This window comes from Cervus canadensis, chromosome 7, assembly GCF_019320065.1.
Source record: "Cervus canadensis isolate Bull #8, Minnesota chromosome 7, ASM1932006v1, whole genome shotgun sequence".
Taxonomy (NCBI): domain Eukaryota; kingdom Metazoa; phylum Chordata; class Mammalia; order Artiodactyla; family Cervidae; genus Cervus; species Cervus canadensis.
Genome location: NC_057392.1, coordinates 35132648 through 35149422, shown reverse-complemented (window position 1 = coordinate 35149422; position 16775 = coordinate 35132648). Strand labels below are relative to the sequence as shown.

Genomic DNA, 16775 nt, shown 5'->3' with positions numbered 1-16775 from the left:
CCCCTAAAATCAGGAACAAGACAAGGGTGCCCACTCTCACCACTACTATTCAACATAGTTTTGGAAGTTTTGGCCACAGCAATCAGAGCAGAAAAAGAAATAAAAGGAATCCAGATAGGGAAAGAAGAAGTAAAACTCTCACTGTTTGCAGATGACATGATCCTCTACATAGAAAACTCTAAAGACTCTACCAGAAAGTTACTTGAGCTAATCAATGAATATAGTAAAGTTGCAGGATATAAAATTAACACACAGAAAGCCCTTGCATTCCTATACACTAACAAGGAGAAAACAGAAAGAGAAACTAAGGAAACAATACCATTCACCATTGCAACAAAAAGAATAAAATACTTAGGAGTATATCTACCTAAAGAAACAAAAGACCTATACATAGAAAACTATAAAACACTGATGAAAGAAATCAAAGAGGACACAAATAGATGGAGAAATGTACCGTATTCATAGATTGGAAGAATAAATATAATGAAAATGAGTATACTACCCAAAGCAATCTATAGATTCAATGCAATCCCTATCAAGCTACCAACGGTATTCTTCACAGAACTAGAACAAATAATTTCACAATTTGTATGGAAATACAAAAAACCTCGAATAGCCAAAGCAATCTTGAGAAAGAAGAATGGAACTGGAGGAATCAACCTGCCTGACTTCAGACTCTACTACAAAGCCACAGTCATCAAGACAGTATGGTACTGGCACAAAGATAGAAATATAGATCAATGGAATGAAATAGAAAGCCCAGAGATAAATCCATGCACCTATGGACATCTTATCTTCGACAAAGGAGGCAAGAATATACAATGGAAAAAAGACAACCTCTTTAACAAGTGGTGCTTGGAAAACTGGTCAACCACTTGTAAAAGAATGAAACTAGAACACTTTCTAACACCATACACAAAAATAAACTAAAAATGAATTAAAGATCTAAATGTAAGACAAGAAACTATAAAACTCCTAGAGGAGAACATAGGCAAAACACTTTCCGACATAAATCACAGCAGGATCCTCTATGACCCACCTCCCAGAGTAATGGAAATAAAAGCAAAAATAAACAAATGGGACCTAATTAAACTTAAAAGCTTTTGCACAATGAAGGAAAGTATAAGCAAGGTGAAAAGACAGCCTTCAGAATGGGGGAAAATAATAGCAAATGAAGCAACTGACAAAGAATTAATCTCAAAAATATACAAGCAACTCCTGCAGCTCAATTCCAGAAAAATAAATGACCCAATCAAAAAATGGGCCAAATATCTAAACAGACATTTCTCCAAAGAAGACATACGGATGGCTAACAAACACATGAAAAGATGCTCAAAATCACTCATTATCAGAGAAATGCAAATCAAAACCTCAATGAGGTATCATTTCATGCCAGTCAGGATGGCCGCTATCCAAAAGTCTACAAGCAATAAATGCTGGAGAGGGTGTGGAGAAAAGGGAACCCTCTTACACTGTTGGTGGGGATGCAAATTAGTACAGCCACTATGGAGGATAGGGTGGAGATTCCTTAAAAAACTGGAAACAGAACTACCATATGACACAGCAATCCCACTCCTGGGCACACAGACTGAGGAAACCAGATCTGAAAAAGACACGTGTACCCCAGTGTTCATCGCAGCACTGTTTATAATAGCCAGGACATGGAGCAACCTAGATGCCCATCAGCAGACAAATGGATAGGAAAGCTGTGGTACATATACACAATAGAATATTACTCAGCCATTAAAAAGAATACATTTGAATCAGTTCTAATGAGGTGGATGAAACTGGAGCCCATTATACAGAGTGAAGTAAGCCAGAAAGAAAAACACCAATACAGTATACTAACACATATATATGGAATTTAGAAAGATGGTAAAAATAACCCTATATGCAAGACAGAAAAAGAGACACAGATGTATAAAAGAGACTTTTGGACTCTATGGGAGAAGGTGAGGGTGGGATGATCTGAGAGAATAGCATCTAAACATGTATATTATCAAGTGTGAAACAGATCGCCAGTCCAGGTTGGATGCATGAGATAAGTGCTCAGGGTTAGTGCACTGGGATGACCCGGAGGGATGGGATGGGGATGGAGGTGGGACGGGGGTTCAGGATGGGGAACACATGCAAATTCCTGGCTGATTCATGTCAATGTATGGCAAAAAACATACAATATTTACAATATTGTAAAGTAATTAGCCTCCGACTAATAAAAATAATTGGGGGGGGGGGGGGAAGGACTTCCCTGATGGCTTAGACGGTAAAGTGTCTGCCTACAAATGCGGGAATCCCTGGGTCGGGAAGATTCCCTGGAGAAGGAAACGGCAACCCATTCCAATATTCTTGACTAGAAAATCCTGTGGGTGGAGGAGCTTGGTGCAGGCTACTGTCCATGGCCTCGCAAAGAGTTGGGCACGACTGAGCTACTTCCCTTCCTTCCCTTCCTTCATAGATTGGCTTTTGATTATCATCAACTAGAAAATTTCATTTGTTGGAGGAGACACTGGAAAAAAACCTCTCTTGAACCTCAATGGAAGGGACCTTATTAGGTATTGTTAAACAACTGTTGAAATACCTTTCTAGGCCCAAGATGGAGTCACTCTTGCCAAGGGTGTCACATTAGTAAACCAAAACTTAGATAACTTTTTCATCTCTGTAAATGCTCCACTTTACCAGAAATGTAGTATATCTAGTCAATCAATCCCTAAGTGCAAGCCAGCTCTTGGCCTTCTCACCCAAACATGGTCAACTGTGTGGCCCCAGCTAATCATATTTTCTATTTTTCTCTTTTCTATAGCCAATAAAAGCTTCCTTCCTTCTACTCCATTTTGTAGTTCTTCACAAGTAGACTGTCTACTTCATGAAGTGTTATATATAGTTTGTTTGCATCGCCTAAGTTGTCTTCTGTAATCATTTTTAAACAAAAAGTATATTAGTGAAACTTCAGCAAGTCAACTTTTGACTTAACTTTTCACAGCTAAAGAAACAACTCAGAGTTCATGTAACTGGACGGCTACTCCAATAGGGAACTTCAAGCTAAGGATTGTTACAGATTCTCTAGAAGCAACTGACCTTTGGAAAGAGACATTTGACCCAAGACCTTTGGGATAAAGACATGGGCTTGGAAAAATGAACAAATACCAACCAAGACATTACACCAGGACCCTTGTCTAATTATTGTTTTGTTTTTCACCTGCTTACTGATAATCATTTTCATTCTCTATTACTATATAGATCACTGATGCTGTCTACCCACAGTGCTCCCTTCTCTCCCCCCTCCATTATAATTGTTCGATTGGGACATATTCATATTCAGCAACACTCTATTTAGATTGTCCCAAATAGGACCCTCTGTCCTCAACCTTAATGACTGTTGGATACATCATTCATCATTAGACCTTCATGATGAAAATCTATAGGCTACTCTAGTCTCACCAAATGAGATCATAGAGAATTATAGCCAATGACTATTCCACTTGCACGTACATGGACAAATTACGTTACACACATTAATCTATGTCTCTGCTAGTTTTCCTTCTCCCAGAGAAAGAATCAATTATTAAAATTTATTGATCAGTCCTGGCTAATTCTAAATTTGAATTCAATAGCCTTTGTAGGGTGACGGGCCAAATACTTGCCACTTGGAAGAGACTAGTAGAGATCTAAATATGTAACTTCTTGGTTTTGATTTTATGTTGTGATAAAGTCTTTTTTTCTTGGATTTCTGTGTGCCCCTTTAGGCTGCTATTTCCTCGCAGGCAGAACACATGGCCTCGTTTGCCTCAGACCATGACTTTAAGCACTTTAGTAATAGTATTTTAAGACTTGTTTATGCACTACGACTTTAATTCTAGAAACCATCAACGGTGGAAATTCTGACACAGATACAAGCTACAAAAGGAGACCACCCTTGATTGTTCAGGTACTGTACCTGACTCATTGGAGAATATGCTGGCTCATTGTTTATCCTAACAATCAGAGCAGTCTTCTCAATGGAGAGAATTATACAAGTAGAAAATATTACACAAGAATTACACAAGTAGAAAAGACTATAAGGTGAATTTATCTTTAACTTTGGCAGAATTAACTAATGTTTTGATGTAAACTCTACAAGATATATAAATCACTCTCAACTCATTGACATGATCAGTGGTGGACAAGTCGCATTTGCTCTAGATCTTGTTTGCTAGTCATGGTGGTATCTGTGACTAGCAGACAATGATCAGATGATATATAAAATAGAACTTGACCCACAATCTCTGTAGCAGTCAGTCCAGGAAGCCAAACCATAACCTCTGCAACAATCTGCCTAGGATTGTCCTAATTTGGTCATGTCTGCCAGCTTCCCTATTTTTTGCTCCTCACTACCAAGCAGAGATCTTTATGATTTACAGCCCAGTTTAGGTATTTCTGGGCTTCCCAGGTGGTGCTGTGGTAAAAGAATCCGCTTGCCAATGCAGGAGATGCAGGTTCAATTGCTGGGTCGGGAAGATCCCCTGGAGTAGGAAATGGCAACCCATGCCAGTATTCTTGCCTGGAAAATTCCATGGACAGAGGAGCCTGATGGGCTATAGTCCGTGGACTCACAGAGTTGGACACAACTGAACGCACAGTGCTCTTAGGCATTTCTGTATTTAAAAAATCAGAACATATAAAAAGTGATTCTTCTCAAGGTAGTATTGAAAAAGAGTCTTCCCCATATTAAAAGAAATGTCATAAGAATAGAAGCAGTTGTGGAAACAAAGACTATTGACATGAGAATAAATAGACTATTAATTCAGCATTTATTATAGAAAGCATCATTTGCATTTGGCAGAGTCTCAGACAACAGGGAGTGAAAATGTTAATGGTGAAATAATGGGAAGTCTTCAGAAATACTCTGATTATAATCTGGGATGCAGAAACTAGAGGTGGGCTAAGCAGAAGTGGGGCTTGTTATGGCTTGGGGAGTTTTCTGGCTCATATTTGGACCACCCAGAGAAAGCCAGATAAACAGCTTTCTTGAGGTATAATCAACACACAACAAACTTCACATATTTAAAGCCTACATATCACCTGTTTTATACACAAAGTATTTAGACTATTTACATTTAATGTAATAATATATATCTATTAACTTGCTATTTTCTATCTCTCATCTGTTATTTTTTTGCACTTTTCTGCCTACTTTTAGATTAATCAACTATTTTTATTATCTGTTTTTTATCTTTTTATAGATACCATTTCTGTTAGCTATAATTCTTACTATTTTAGTGATAGCTTTAGAGTTTATAGCATACATCTTTAATTTATCACAATCTACCTTCAAGTAATTTTATAACACATTGGGAATAGTATAAGTGTCTTACAATAACATACTTCCTCTGACTTTTATGTTATTGTTGTCATGCACTTTACTTATATATATTATAAACCTTACAGTACATTTTTATTATACTTGTTTAAGTAGTCAATTATATATATTTTAAAAAATATTATTTATATATTTTTGGTTGCACTGAATCTTCCTTGCTGCATGTGGGCTTTCTCACATAGTGGACTTCTCATTGTGGTGGCTTCGCTTGTTGTGAAACAGAGACTCTAGGGCACGCAGGCTTCAGTAACTGCAGCATGCAGGCTCAGTAGTTGTGGCACACAGGCTTAGTTGCTCAGAGGCCTGTGGGATCTTCCTGGACCAGGGATCGAACTTGAGTCCTCTGAATTGGCAGGCAGATTCTTAAGTGCTGGCCCACCAGGGAAGGCCAAAGTAGTCAATTATTTTTTAAAAAGATTTAAAGAGTAAGAAAAATAATCTATATATTTACTCCTGTAGCCATTTCCAGTGTAGATTTTCCATTTTCCATTTTCATTGTATAAATCCAGATTTGCATCTGGTATCATTTTTCTTCTGCTTGAAGTACCTACTTTAACATTTTTCATAGTGTGGGTGGGGGTTTGCTGGTGATAAATTCTATTAGTTATGTGGGGAAGCATTTTTTCTTCCCTAACTTAAAAAATTTATTTTTGACAGATACAGAATTCTGGGTTAACAGCTTTTTTCTTTTAATATATTAAAAGAATGTTTTAATGTATTGTTTTCTTGCTTGCAACATTTCTAATGAGAAATATGTTGTTATCCTTATTTTTGTTTCTCTGTAATGTCTTCTCTTTGACTGCTTTTAAGATTTTTTTATCACTGGATTTGATTATTATGTACCTTGACGTAACGTTGTTTGTGTTTCTTATGTTCAGATTTTGTTGAGTTTGGAAAGCAGGTTCATGGGTAAAGATGCTGACAGGTGGATTGAATTAGTGATAGGAGCTTATGGACATTTTCTTCATATAGCTTCAGTGTTGTCAATGAAGTAGAGAGCAAGATCACTGGCTGAGACTCAGGACAGAAGAGATATTGGAGCATAAGAGGAAGTATAAAGTTGTCATCTAGGAGGGTAGGAGAATTAATGGAGCAGAGAACTATAATATGATCTTCAGTCATCTTTAAAGGGTCCCTTAAAATTTGTGATCATGAATTTAAAGTCAGTATGGCTGAGTGTTTTTCGTCTTCCAGTTTCACCTGCAAGGATATAGGCACTTAGTAAATCCAGTGTTGAGTTATCCAGGACTGTGGTTTTGCCAAGTTTACAGTAACTCAGAGAAGGGCAGAGAGTTGAAGATGTATGCAGGGGGATGATTATATTGATTGACCATTGAATAGAACTATATCAAACTTTCTCAGCCAGAGCAGAAACTATTAGAAGGCAGTTCTCTGAATCTAGAAGATATTGAACATGTACTTGGTGAACCCATGTACAGGTGTGTCCTTTCAGTTGAAAACCAAGAGCTAAAGGAGGTTGCATTATTGGAGCAAATTTACTCTGTTAACCAACGAAATGCTTTGTAAAGATCTTCACATGGGCCAAACAGCTTTTGCTTGTCTTGGCTTCCCCCAATTAGGATAGCCTTACTTATATCAAGCTCCTACTGCTCTCTGAACACCAGACATACTGGACTTCTTCCACTCCCTTGCACTTGCCACACACCTTTGCATTTGTGGCTCCCCCTGCAGGAATGCTTTACCCTTCTTTGGTAATTTATTCATCCTTGCTTTTCAGCCCTTCTAGTAATTCAAATAATCCTGTAAATTTAGTATCTAGTTAGTATGCCTAATGTTTAGCACTTGTCACAGTTTTAATCTTATCTTTGTATTGTTGATAGCTGTTTCCTATTATACAGTAAGCTTCCTGAGGATAGGGACCCCGCCGCAACCGTCTCTGGCACACTGGTAGGTATTAATAAACATTTTTGAATAAACACAAGTGAAAGCAAGTAAATGGGATATGTGAAGCTTGGTGTGGAGAGCTACATCTTTCTTTTCGAGAATTCACAAGAACCTGACTAATGCTATTACACGCCCATCCTCCAAAGCTTTGCCCGGAACTCTGCTCTGGGCACACCCGGCCAAGGCAGGACACAGAAAATCCTTTTAATCCCCTCAGTTAAATTCAGTTGCTCAGTCGTGTCGGACTCTTCGAGATCCCCTAGTAATCCCCTGGGCTTCCCTTATAGCTCAATCGGTAAAGAATCTGCCCGCAGTGCAGGAGACTCGGGTTCGATTCCTAGATCGGGAAGATCCCCCCCACCCGGATAAGGAAACAGCAATCCACTCCAGTATTCTGGCCTGGAGAATCCCATAGACAGAGGAGCCTGGCAGGCTACAGTCCATGGGGTCGCAAGAGTCCGACACGACTTAACGACTTTACTACTACTAGTAATCCCCTAGTACAAGCCAAACTGAGAGGCGTCTGCGCACTGGTCTTGCCGGATATACGCAAGAGAATGGGGTGGGGCTCCGGTAACCTAGGCAACATCCCGGAAGTGGCGAGCTGAGTTAACTTGTGGCGGGGCGGACGGTTCTGGAGCTAGAAGTTTTAGTCGTGGTGGAGGCAGCTGTCGGGAAACGACAAGGCAGGTTGCAATGATGGGGCGGAGGCGTGCAGCCCCACGGAGTCTTAGGAACCCGGGCTACAGGGCTGGGCGAGTGGTGGTGGCGTCTTCCTCTCTGTTTCCTGGGGTTTCAGGCGTCTTGGTTGAGGATCCTTACTACAAAATGCACCTGCGACTCCATGTGTTTTGCGAGTGCATGTGCCTGTTAGGATGCGTGTCTGGGTGTGTTTGTGTCTAGCGCACTACGTGTGCGAGCATCCTGAGAGTGCGCCTGCGCTTTGCTTTCGGTCACTTCCGCATGGAGCTAGAGATTGATGTGCCGTAATGTATTTTTCAAGGAATTTCCGATCACGCAGGAGAAAGATCAACTCCCCAGAGTACTTGGGGACACGGCGGATCGTTTAAGTCGAAAGGGTTTGTCAGGAGGGTCCCCCTGAATGAGTTCTGAAGAGTGAGTGAGAGTTAACCCCGTGGAAAGGGAGTGCAAGTGTGACAGGTGTTCAAAGCTGAGCTCGAGAGGCTGGGACTGTATACGAAGACGAGAGCTTTGTTTTAGGATGTGTGGGAGATGTGAGAGGAGAAAAGACTGCAAGGAAAAGTCAGCCAGGCCACCCGGAGCGAGGAAAGGGCCTGAGTGCCAGGCTGAGTTGGATTCCTCTCTGCAGGGGAGAGCTGTTAAAATCTTTTGAGGAAGGTAGTGAAGTGTGGAGAGCTAAACTCTATCTGTATATCTGGGAATGACTGGAGGGACAGTGTTCGAAAAGAAGTCTTGTTTCCCTTTGATCAGTTTTTCCACTATCCAGAGTGGGTTGGCTAAATCCCATCATAATTGACCCTGCTTAAAACCTTTCAGTGTTTCCTGAATGTCTTTAGGATTGTGTTCAAATTGCTGTGGGGCTCAGGGCCACGTTCTGGCCTCTGCCTTTCTTTTCGTCCTCTTTCTAACCCTCTCAAATATTTGTTAGTCAAATAGAACCACTCAAACCCTTTGTAAATGCACTCTCCCGCCCCCAACCTGTAGCATTCTTTCCCCCACTTCTAACTTCTATTCATAGTTCTGCTCTCAGCTTAAACGTTTTTAGGGGAGTTGGAGGAGGTGGCCTTTTCTCACTAGTTACAGTAAGTTAGGTATTTGTTTGGCACTGAATTTCCTTCCAACATTAGCCTTTTATTGCAATTGCTCATTTACTTGTGGTCTGACACTCTTAAGTTTTGTCAGAGTCCACAGTTATCCTACTTCCTTGCTGTCTCTGTTGCCTGGCTCTTGGCAGGCGCTTTCAGAATACTTGTTGGAGTAATAGATGGATGATGAAGTGGGTGACAGAATGTGTGAAAGGAAAATCAATTAGAAATAATGAGAACCTGTAAAATGCATTCATGGTAGAGATGAAGAAGAGGGGACATGAGAGAGATACTGGAGGGAAAGAATGAATAGATTCTGGTATCTGATTAGCTTTGAGACAGGAAGGTGATGCTAAGGTTTTAAACTGGAGCAACTAGAAGGATGGTAATTCTGTAGTTCAGCATTATTCAGCAGCGTTTACTGACCAAGCCAGTTATATATCAAGAACTAGAGATTGGTGGGGAGGTGGCATGAATGCTAAGCTGTATATTGGCCATATTGTATTTGAGATATTTGGGAGATGTGCGCAGAAGCCAGGTTAGAAAGAAGCATTAGGGGTTTGAGGAAAGGTGTGACTCTTTGATTTGAGACTCATTTTCACAGTGCATTTGTGTACACAGTGCATTGATAGCTTTGCTCAAGGGTGTAGGTGAGATTGCTGAGGGAAGGTGTGAACCGCCTTTTGGTGATCTAGAAAGTAAGCTCCATGAGAACTGACACCATATTAAACTCATTTATTATTGTGTCTCTAGTGTCCAGCCAGGGCCTGGCATGTGTAGACTCTCAAAAACAATTCTTGGACATAGAGAGAGGGTGTCCGATGGAAGGAAGAGAAGACTGACATAGTACTGAGTGAAGATCCTTGATTACATAGAATGTGAAGAGGTCCTACAGAGCCTGTGAAGAAAAAGAGAAAAGAATAGGAGAGAAACCAGGAGGAAGTGTGTCATGGAAGCTAAAAGAGGGGCAAGGTTCCAGGAGTGGGCATCTGTAGAGATGGAAAGGGCCAGAGAAATAGGAAACCAATAGGCCAGAGAATAGGGACCAATAATTTTAGCAATTAGGAAGCTATTAGTTTTTAGATTTTCTCCAAAGAAACCCAACCCAGATTTTCTACGCTAATTTTAGTTAATTTCTATGCTAATTTTGTTATTTGACTTGTTAGCCCTGTACACCATTAGCCTATCTCTGTAGTTTCACATTTTCAGCATGTAACATATAGCTCCTTATGATACCTGGTATCTGTAAGTGGCACAGAATCCCTTTCTTAGACCACGAAGTCTGATCCTTGGTCAATTATTGGTGATGTTCAGGAGAATACTTTTCAGCACATAAATAGTTCCTGTGTTGTAAAAGTTTGAAGTGAACTGGGGCTTAGTAAATCCCAGTGCTGAAACAGGCTTCTCCTTCATGAAGTTGGTTGGTGAAGGGAAAGTCAGAGATGGGACAGCAACTTCGTTATACTGTGGTGAACTTAACCATTCACAGGCTGGATTTTAGAGTTGGCCAGTGCTTTCATTTTCTGTTGTTCGATTTTCAGTCGCTCCGTCATGTCTGATTCTTTATGACCCCAGCATTCTAGGCTTCCCTGTCCTTCACTATCTTCCAGAGTTTGCTCAAACTCATGTCCATTGAATTGATGATGCCATCCAACCATCTCATCCTCTGTTACCCCCCCTTCTCCTTCTGCCCTCAGTCTTTCCCAGCATCAGGGTCTTTTCCAGTGAGTCGGCTCTTCACATCAGGTGGCTAAAATATTGGAGCTTCAGCATAGTCCTTCCAGTGCATATTCAGGGTTGATTTTCTTTCAGATTGGTTTGATCTCTTTGCTCAAGAGTCTTTTCCAGCACCACAGTTTGAAAGCATCAATTCTTCAGTGCTCAGCCTTCTTTACGGTCCAACTCTCATATCCATATGCGATTATGTACATTTTCTATGCTGAATAACAAATTATCACAACCTTAGTGGTTTAAAACAGCACACATTTATTATCTCACAGTATCCATAGCTTAGCTAAATACTGTGATTAAAGTGTTGGAGTCTGCATTCTCATTTGGAGGTTCAACTTGGGAAAAATCTGCTCTAGGCTCAGTTCACTTAGGTTGGCAGATTCATTTCTCTGGGGCTTTGTGAGTTCTCAGCTTTTGACCAACTTTCTGCTGGAGGCTGCCCACAGCTCTCGGAGTTCCTTGACACATGCCTTTTTCATCGAGTGTCACAGCATGGCAGTTTGCTTCTTCAGGGCCAGCAGGAGAGATTTCTTCTGTTCTATTTTCCTAGGAGAGAGACTTTTATAACATAATCACAGGAATGACATGTCCACATTTGCCTTATTTTGTTGGATAAAACAAGTCACAGGGGGAAAAGCAAAACAGACTCAAAAAGATAGTCATAGGTCTTGCCCAAACTCATGGGGAAGGAATTTTAGAATGGCACAACTCATTGGGACTTCCCAGGTGGTACAGTGGTAAAGAATCTGCCTCCTAATACAGGAACACAAGCAGGTTCAATCCCTGGGTCAGGAGGAGGAAGTGGCAACCCACTTCAGTTTTCTTGCCTGGAAAATTCCATGGACAGAGGAGCCTGGCAGGCTACAGTCCATGGGGTTGCAAAGAGTTGGATATGACTGAGCGACCAGGCACGCACACAACTCACTGGGAGTCATCTTAGAATGATCACAGCCTGCTTTGCTAGGCTAAATTAAGGTGGGAAAAAAAGGCAATAGATTTTTACTGTCTTAGTCCATTCAGGCTACTTTAACAAAATGTTGGCGATTGAGTAGCTTATAAATAACAGGAATTTATTTTGCATAGTTCTGGAGTCTGGGAAGTCCAAGATCAAGGCGTGAGAATGATCATGTTCTGGTGAGGGTCCTCTTTGTGATTCATAGCAAGCCCCTTCTTGCTGTGTCCTCACAAGGTGAAAGGGACTAAGAATCTCTTTGGAGAGATGTGTATGTGTTCTCCAATCCTAGTGTTCAGGCAGTGTGAGTCTTTTTCTAATTTTGTATAATGTTTAGTCTAGTGCCCTTAGCATTGCTATTTTAAGAGTGGCAAGCAACTGTTGACAATTTTCAGATTCTAGCTTAGTATCAATAATCACACCCGTTTAGTATTATGTGAAAAATGTACTAGAGATGGTATCATAACTCATTCATCCTCTAAAATTTAGCCACCTTTATTTTATGGTAAATACACATGTGCCTAGTAGTGATTTAGAGTGTTACATGCTTCAAAACGAACCCCAGCTATCTCTTGCTCTCCTCCTACATTCATATTGTTCACATGGAACTGACATTTCCTCTGTTCATTGAGAATTTGTGTAATGGGCGACTATGACTATTGTTCTAAAATCTCTGCTTTAGATCATAACTACTGCATTCCTGGAGTTCTTTATTAGTCACATAATATTTAATTTGTTGACTTGTTAACATAGTTATCATATGATAACATATATAAATTTTATAATAGTTATCAGTGTCAGCATTCTAATAGCTGTGAAGGGAATGAGCCAAGTCTTTTGGTAGTCTATTCTTTTCATTATGCTTAAATATGTCTTCTGATGTTTTAAAATTTATTTTCCTAGATATAATTTTCCCTCTCTGGTGATGATTAATTATTAGTTTTTCATGCATTTAAAAAAATTGATATGCTTATTACTCCTAGATGTCTTTTGTCCGAGTGAACCGTTATGGTCCCCGTGGAGGAGGAAGGAAAACATTGAAAGTAAAGAAGAAAACATCTGTGAAGCAAGAATGGGATGTAAGTCTAGGAAGAATAATATGCAGTTTTCCCTGGTGGCTCAGTTGGTAAAGAGTCTGCCTGCAATGCGGGAGACCTGGGTTCTATCCCTGGGTCAGGAAGATCCCCTGGAGAAGGGAATGGCAACCCACTCCAGTATTCTTGCCTGGAGAATTCCATGGACAGAGGAGTCTGGTGTTCTATACTCCATGGGGTCACAAAAGAGTCAGACAGTACTGAATGACTAACACACATAACATTACAAGGAAGGAACAGACATGATGACATGACCCTAGGCACTCAGGATGATTCTCTGAATGGGGTTAGCATGCAATAAAGTGGAATGTGTTTCTGGGCATGTGATAGCCTAGGTCTTAGAGGGAAGAGCAGATGCCTTTGGGGAGTTTTTAAAGAATACATATGTTGAGGCTATAACTTCCACCTCCTTTGAAGAACTGAAATCTTAAAGGAGTGGGGGAGTGTGTTTTTAAAAAGTCCCCCTACCTCCACTTTGAGAACTCACTGCTTTAAGGCAACTCTTAGCTAACTTATGTCACTGTTTTAAGACAACTCTAGTTAGCCTGAAGTGTGAAATTTTTTGGAACATATTTTAGATTTGCCCATAGCAACCTGTGATACCATAATCATGGGATTGGTATTTATGACTGAAAAAACTGGGTAGTCCTTGCTCTATTATCAAATTGTTTTTTTGCTCACTTCCAGAGACTGGTCAGTTTCAGTACAAAGGTTCTCATAAGATACAAGAGAAGCCTCAGGTACCTGAGGCATGATCCCTGACTCCTCCCCTGAGTACCATGTGGTATTATCAAGGGGATTTTCTCTTTTGGAGCCTGGTTCTTTGATATAGACATGAGACTTTAGGTGCCTTTACTTTCTTTTGTGGAGAGTGACTAGTCAGGGACTAGTATGCATCTTAGGGATTCTTTTGGAATTAGAATATTCTGGGTTGTAGCCAATCACTCTAGCCAATCACTCTCCTGGGAAAACTGACAGCCTTAGAAAGCGGGAGAGATGGATTTCTCTTTGTTTAGGTTGCTTTGTTGTCATCTGGTTGTAAAATAGTAGAAGGATGTGACTCTAAGTTAATGAAACTGATTAAAAAGGGAAAAATAGCATAGATAATGTAAAGCTGTCCCCTTCTGAGTGGTTACTTTGGGAAGTTCCATATTTAGTTTGATACGCTGCTATTGCTCAAAGTATAATTAAAAGCCATCATTTGAAATTGCATTCAGAACCTTCCTCATTTACTTTGTATTCTCTCCAATGCTGAAAGAAACTTTGTTTTTTGAACTTGAAAGTAGTTATAGGTCTTTTGGTGTGAATGGTAAATGAGAGAGGAGAGATGAACTGAATAAAACTGTTGTGGTGAAAATATTGAGATGTTTTCTGAAATAACTTGTAAATTAGATTTAAAGGCAATTTCAGGAGAAAATACTCTTGATCCTTGAACAACGTGGGGTTAAGGGCAGTGACCCTGTGCATAGTTGAAAATCCACATCTAACTTTACAGTTGGCCCTCAAGATCTGTGGTTCTGCATCCATGGATGCAACCAAATGTGGATCTTGTAGCACTTTAGTATGTATTTATTAAAAAGAAATCCATATTTATAAGTGGACCTGTATAGTTGAAACTCACGTTGTTCACATATATACAATGGAATATTATTCAGCTATAAAAAAGGAATGAATTTGAGTCAATTCTAGTGAGGAGGATGAACCTAGAGCCTATTACACAGAGTGAAGTAAGAAAGAGCAAAACAAATATCGTATATTAACATATATATATATAAAATCTAGAAAAATGGTACTGATGAACCACTTGTAGGGAAGCAGTAGAGATGCAGACACAGAGAATAGACTTCTGGACACAGTGTGGGGAGGAGAGGGTGGGATAAACTGAGAGAGTAGCATTGAAATATATACATTACCATATGTAAAATAGATAGCCAGTGGGAATTTTCTGTATGACAAAAGGACCTCAACCTGGTGCTCTGTGACAACCTAGAGAGGTAGGATGGGGTGGGAGGTAGGAGGGAGGTTTAAGGAGGGGACATATGTATTCCTGTGGCTGATTGATGTTGATGTATGGCAAAAACCAACAAAACATTGTAAAGCAATTATCCTCCAATTAAAAATAAATTAAAAAAGCCCTACATTGTTCAGGAGTCAACTTTAGTTTTAAGCAATAATAGTATTAATGAAATTATATTTTCTCCCGTGAAAATAATTCTAAGCATACCATTATATACCTGAATTTTTATTAGTTATTAAAAATAATTCTCATGATCTTATCATTGTACCTTGTATTTTGCTAAATCAATATGAAAGGATAATGGCTTTAGTATATAAAAAACTTGAGCTAAATATTACCCATGGTGCAAAAGTAAGGTCTTAGAGTATATCAGAAGTTTTTCACTAGACTCAGTTCTCTATACTTCTCTTGGAATTAAAGCTACATTGCTTTGTTACCTGCCTTACCAAACACAATGACTGAAGTCATTTTGGAAAGGGCCAGATTGTGAGGCTGCTACTTGGAGCTGTGCAGGCTGGGCACTGCGGAGTTCCAATGGGTGCTGTTTACATGGGCTGGGATATTGACGGAGCCTCCTGGAATTGTGCAGCGTGGAAGCCCTGCCCTGTTGTTTTGTTGCCTTTTTACTTGAATGACTGTTTTCACATTTAATGAAGTTATGTTGTTGTTCAGCAGCTAAATTGTGTCTGACTCTTTGCCACCCCATGGACTGCAGCATGCTAGGCCTCTCTGTCCTTTCATAACTTATGAAGTTACACAGTACCCTCAAAATGCATCTCTTGTTATGATAGGATCTATGTTTAAAGTGTTGGCATGGACACAGATTGAACCTCTCTTGATCACACTTTATCTTTTAGGAGTCTTTAATGTTGCCTTGTTCCATGGAATATAGTTTGAAAACTATAACTTTAGTTAAACTAACCTATTTTGAATTACATGCTACCCTGTTTTATTTTTTGTTTTAACATGATGTATGCCTGCTTGTTGAATTTAGTGCTTAATTTCTATGAAACACTTAATAGTTGTTATTTTCTTTACGACAACTAAAATTAATCCATGTTAATCTTTAAGTTGAGAATTTAATTCTCAAAGACTCTTTGTTCTTAGGACTTTGAATCCATTTTCAGCAATTAAAATCCAGCATGTGGTACTATTTTGTAAGAAACCTTTTGCATTTTAAAGAAAGTTCATCTTTTTTTTGCAGAACACTATGACTGATCTGACAGTTCATCGGGCAACTCCTGAAGATCTGGTAAGTTTACTACAGAAAGTTAAGTCATTTGTTCAATGTCTTACTTGATACTTGGTTTTTAACTTACAGAATAGAAGGCATCTTACAAGTTGTTCAGTTATTTTTAATCTTACTTATGTCTATATAGAATCAAAAAGTGTATGTCCTTGGCTGCCTTATTTTATTTAGGAATAATAATTAGCATGTATTAGAATTTCATTAGATAGGTTCAGTTTACAGTTCAGATCTAAGTCCAGTATTGTCCTGTCCACATTTATCATCTTTTCCTATCTGTAGATACACTAGCATTATTCACCATTACTTCCGTATTCAAACATACATAGTAATTTATTCCTTGAACATGCCATGTATATTTCCACATTTGAGCCCCAGGTCATGCTATTCTATTTATTTGGAATGGTTTCCCTACTTTCTTCTCCTCCTGTTCAAATCTTACTTTGCTTCTTTATCCTAGTTCAGGTTTTACTTTAAAAAAGTTTCTACTATAGATTTGTTATTTTTTAAACAGCTTTATTAAGATGTAATTCACATAACATAAAATCTACTCTTTTAAAGTGTGTGATTCATTGCTTTTTAGCATATTCACAGAGTTATTCAACAATCATCACTTTCTAATTTTGTAATATTTTCGTCACTCCCTCCCCAAAGTAACCCTTCACCCATTAACAGTCACTTTCTGAG

The 16775-nt window shown here is 39.3% G+C and overlaps 1 protein-coding gene across 2 annotated transcripts in view; it reads left to right on the top strand.

Annotated features, from left to right (window-relative positions):
• The first annotated feature begins 7832 nt into the window (after window positions 1-7832).
• The window catches only part of SPICE1 (spindle and centriole associated protein 1), a 57080-nt gene continuing 48137 nt past the window's right edge, over window positions 7833-16775 (top strand). For both annotated transcript variants that reach the window (XM_043474860.1, XM_043474859.1), the window contains exons 1-3: window positions 7833-7947; window positions 12715-12810; window positions 16047-16094. In XM_043474860.1, the coding sequence (XP_043330795.1) occupies window positions 12715-12810; window positions 16047-16094 (144 nt within the window). In that variant the 5' untranslated portion in view covers window positions 7833-7947. The remainder of the gene's footprint in view (window positions 7948-12714; window positions 12811-16046; window positions 16095-16775) is intronic.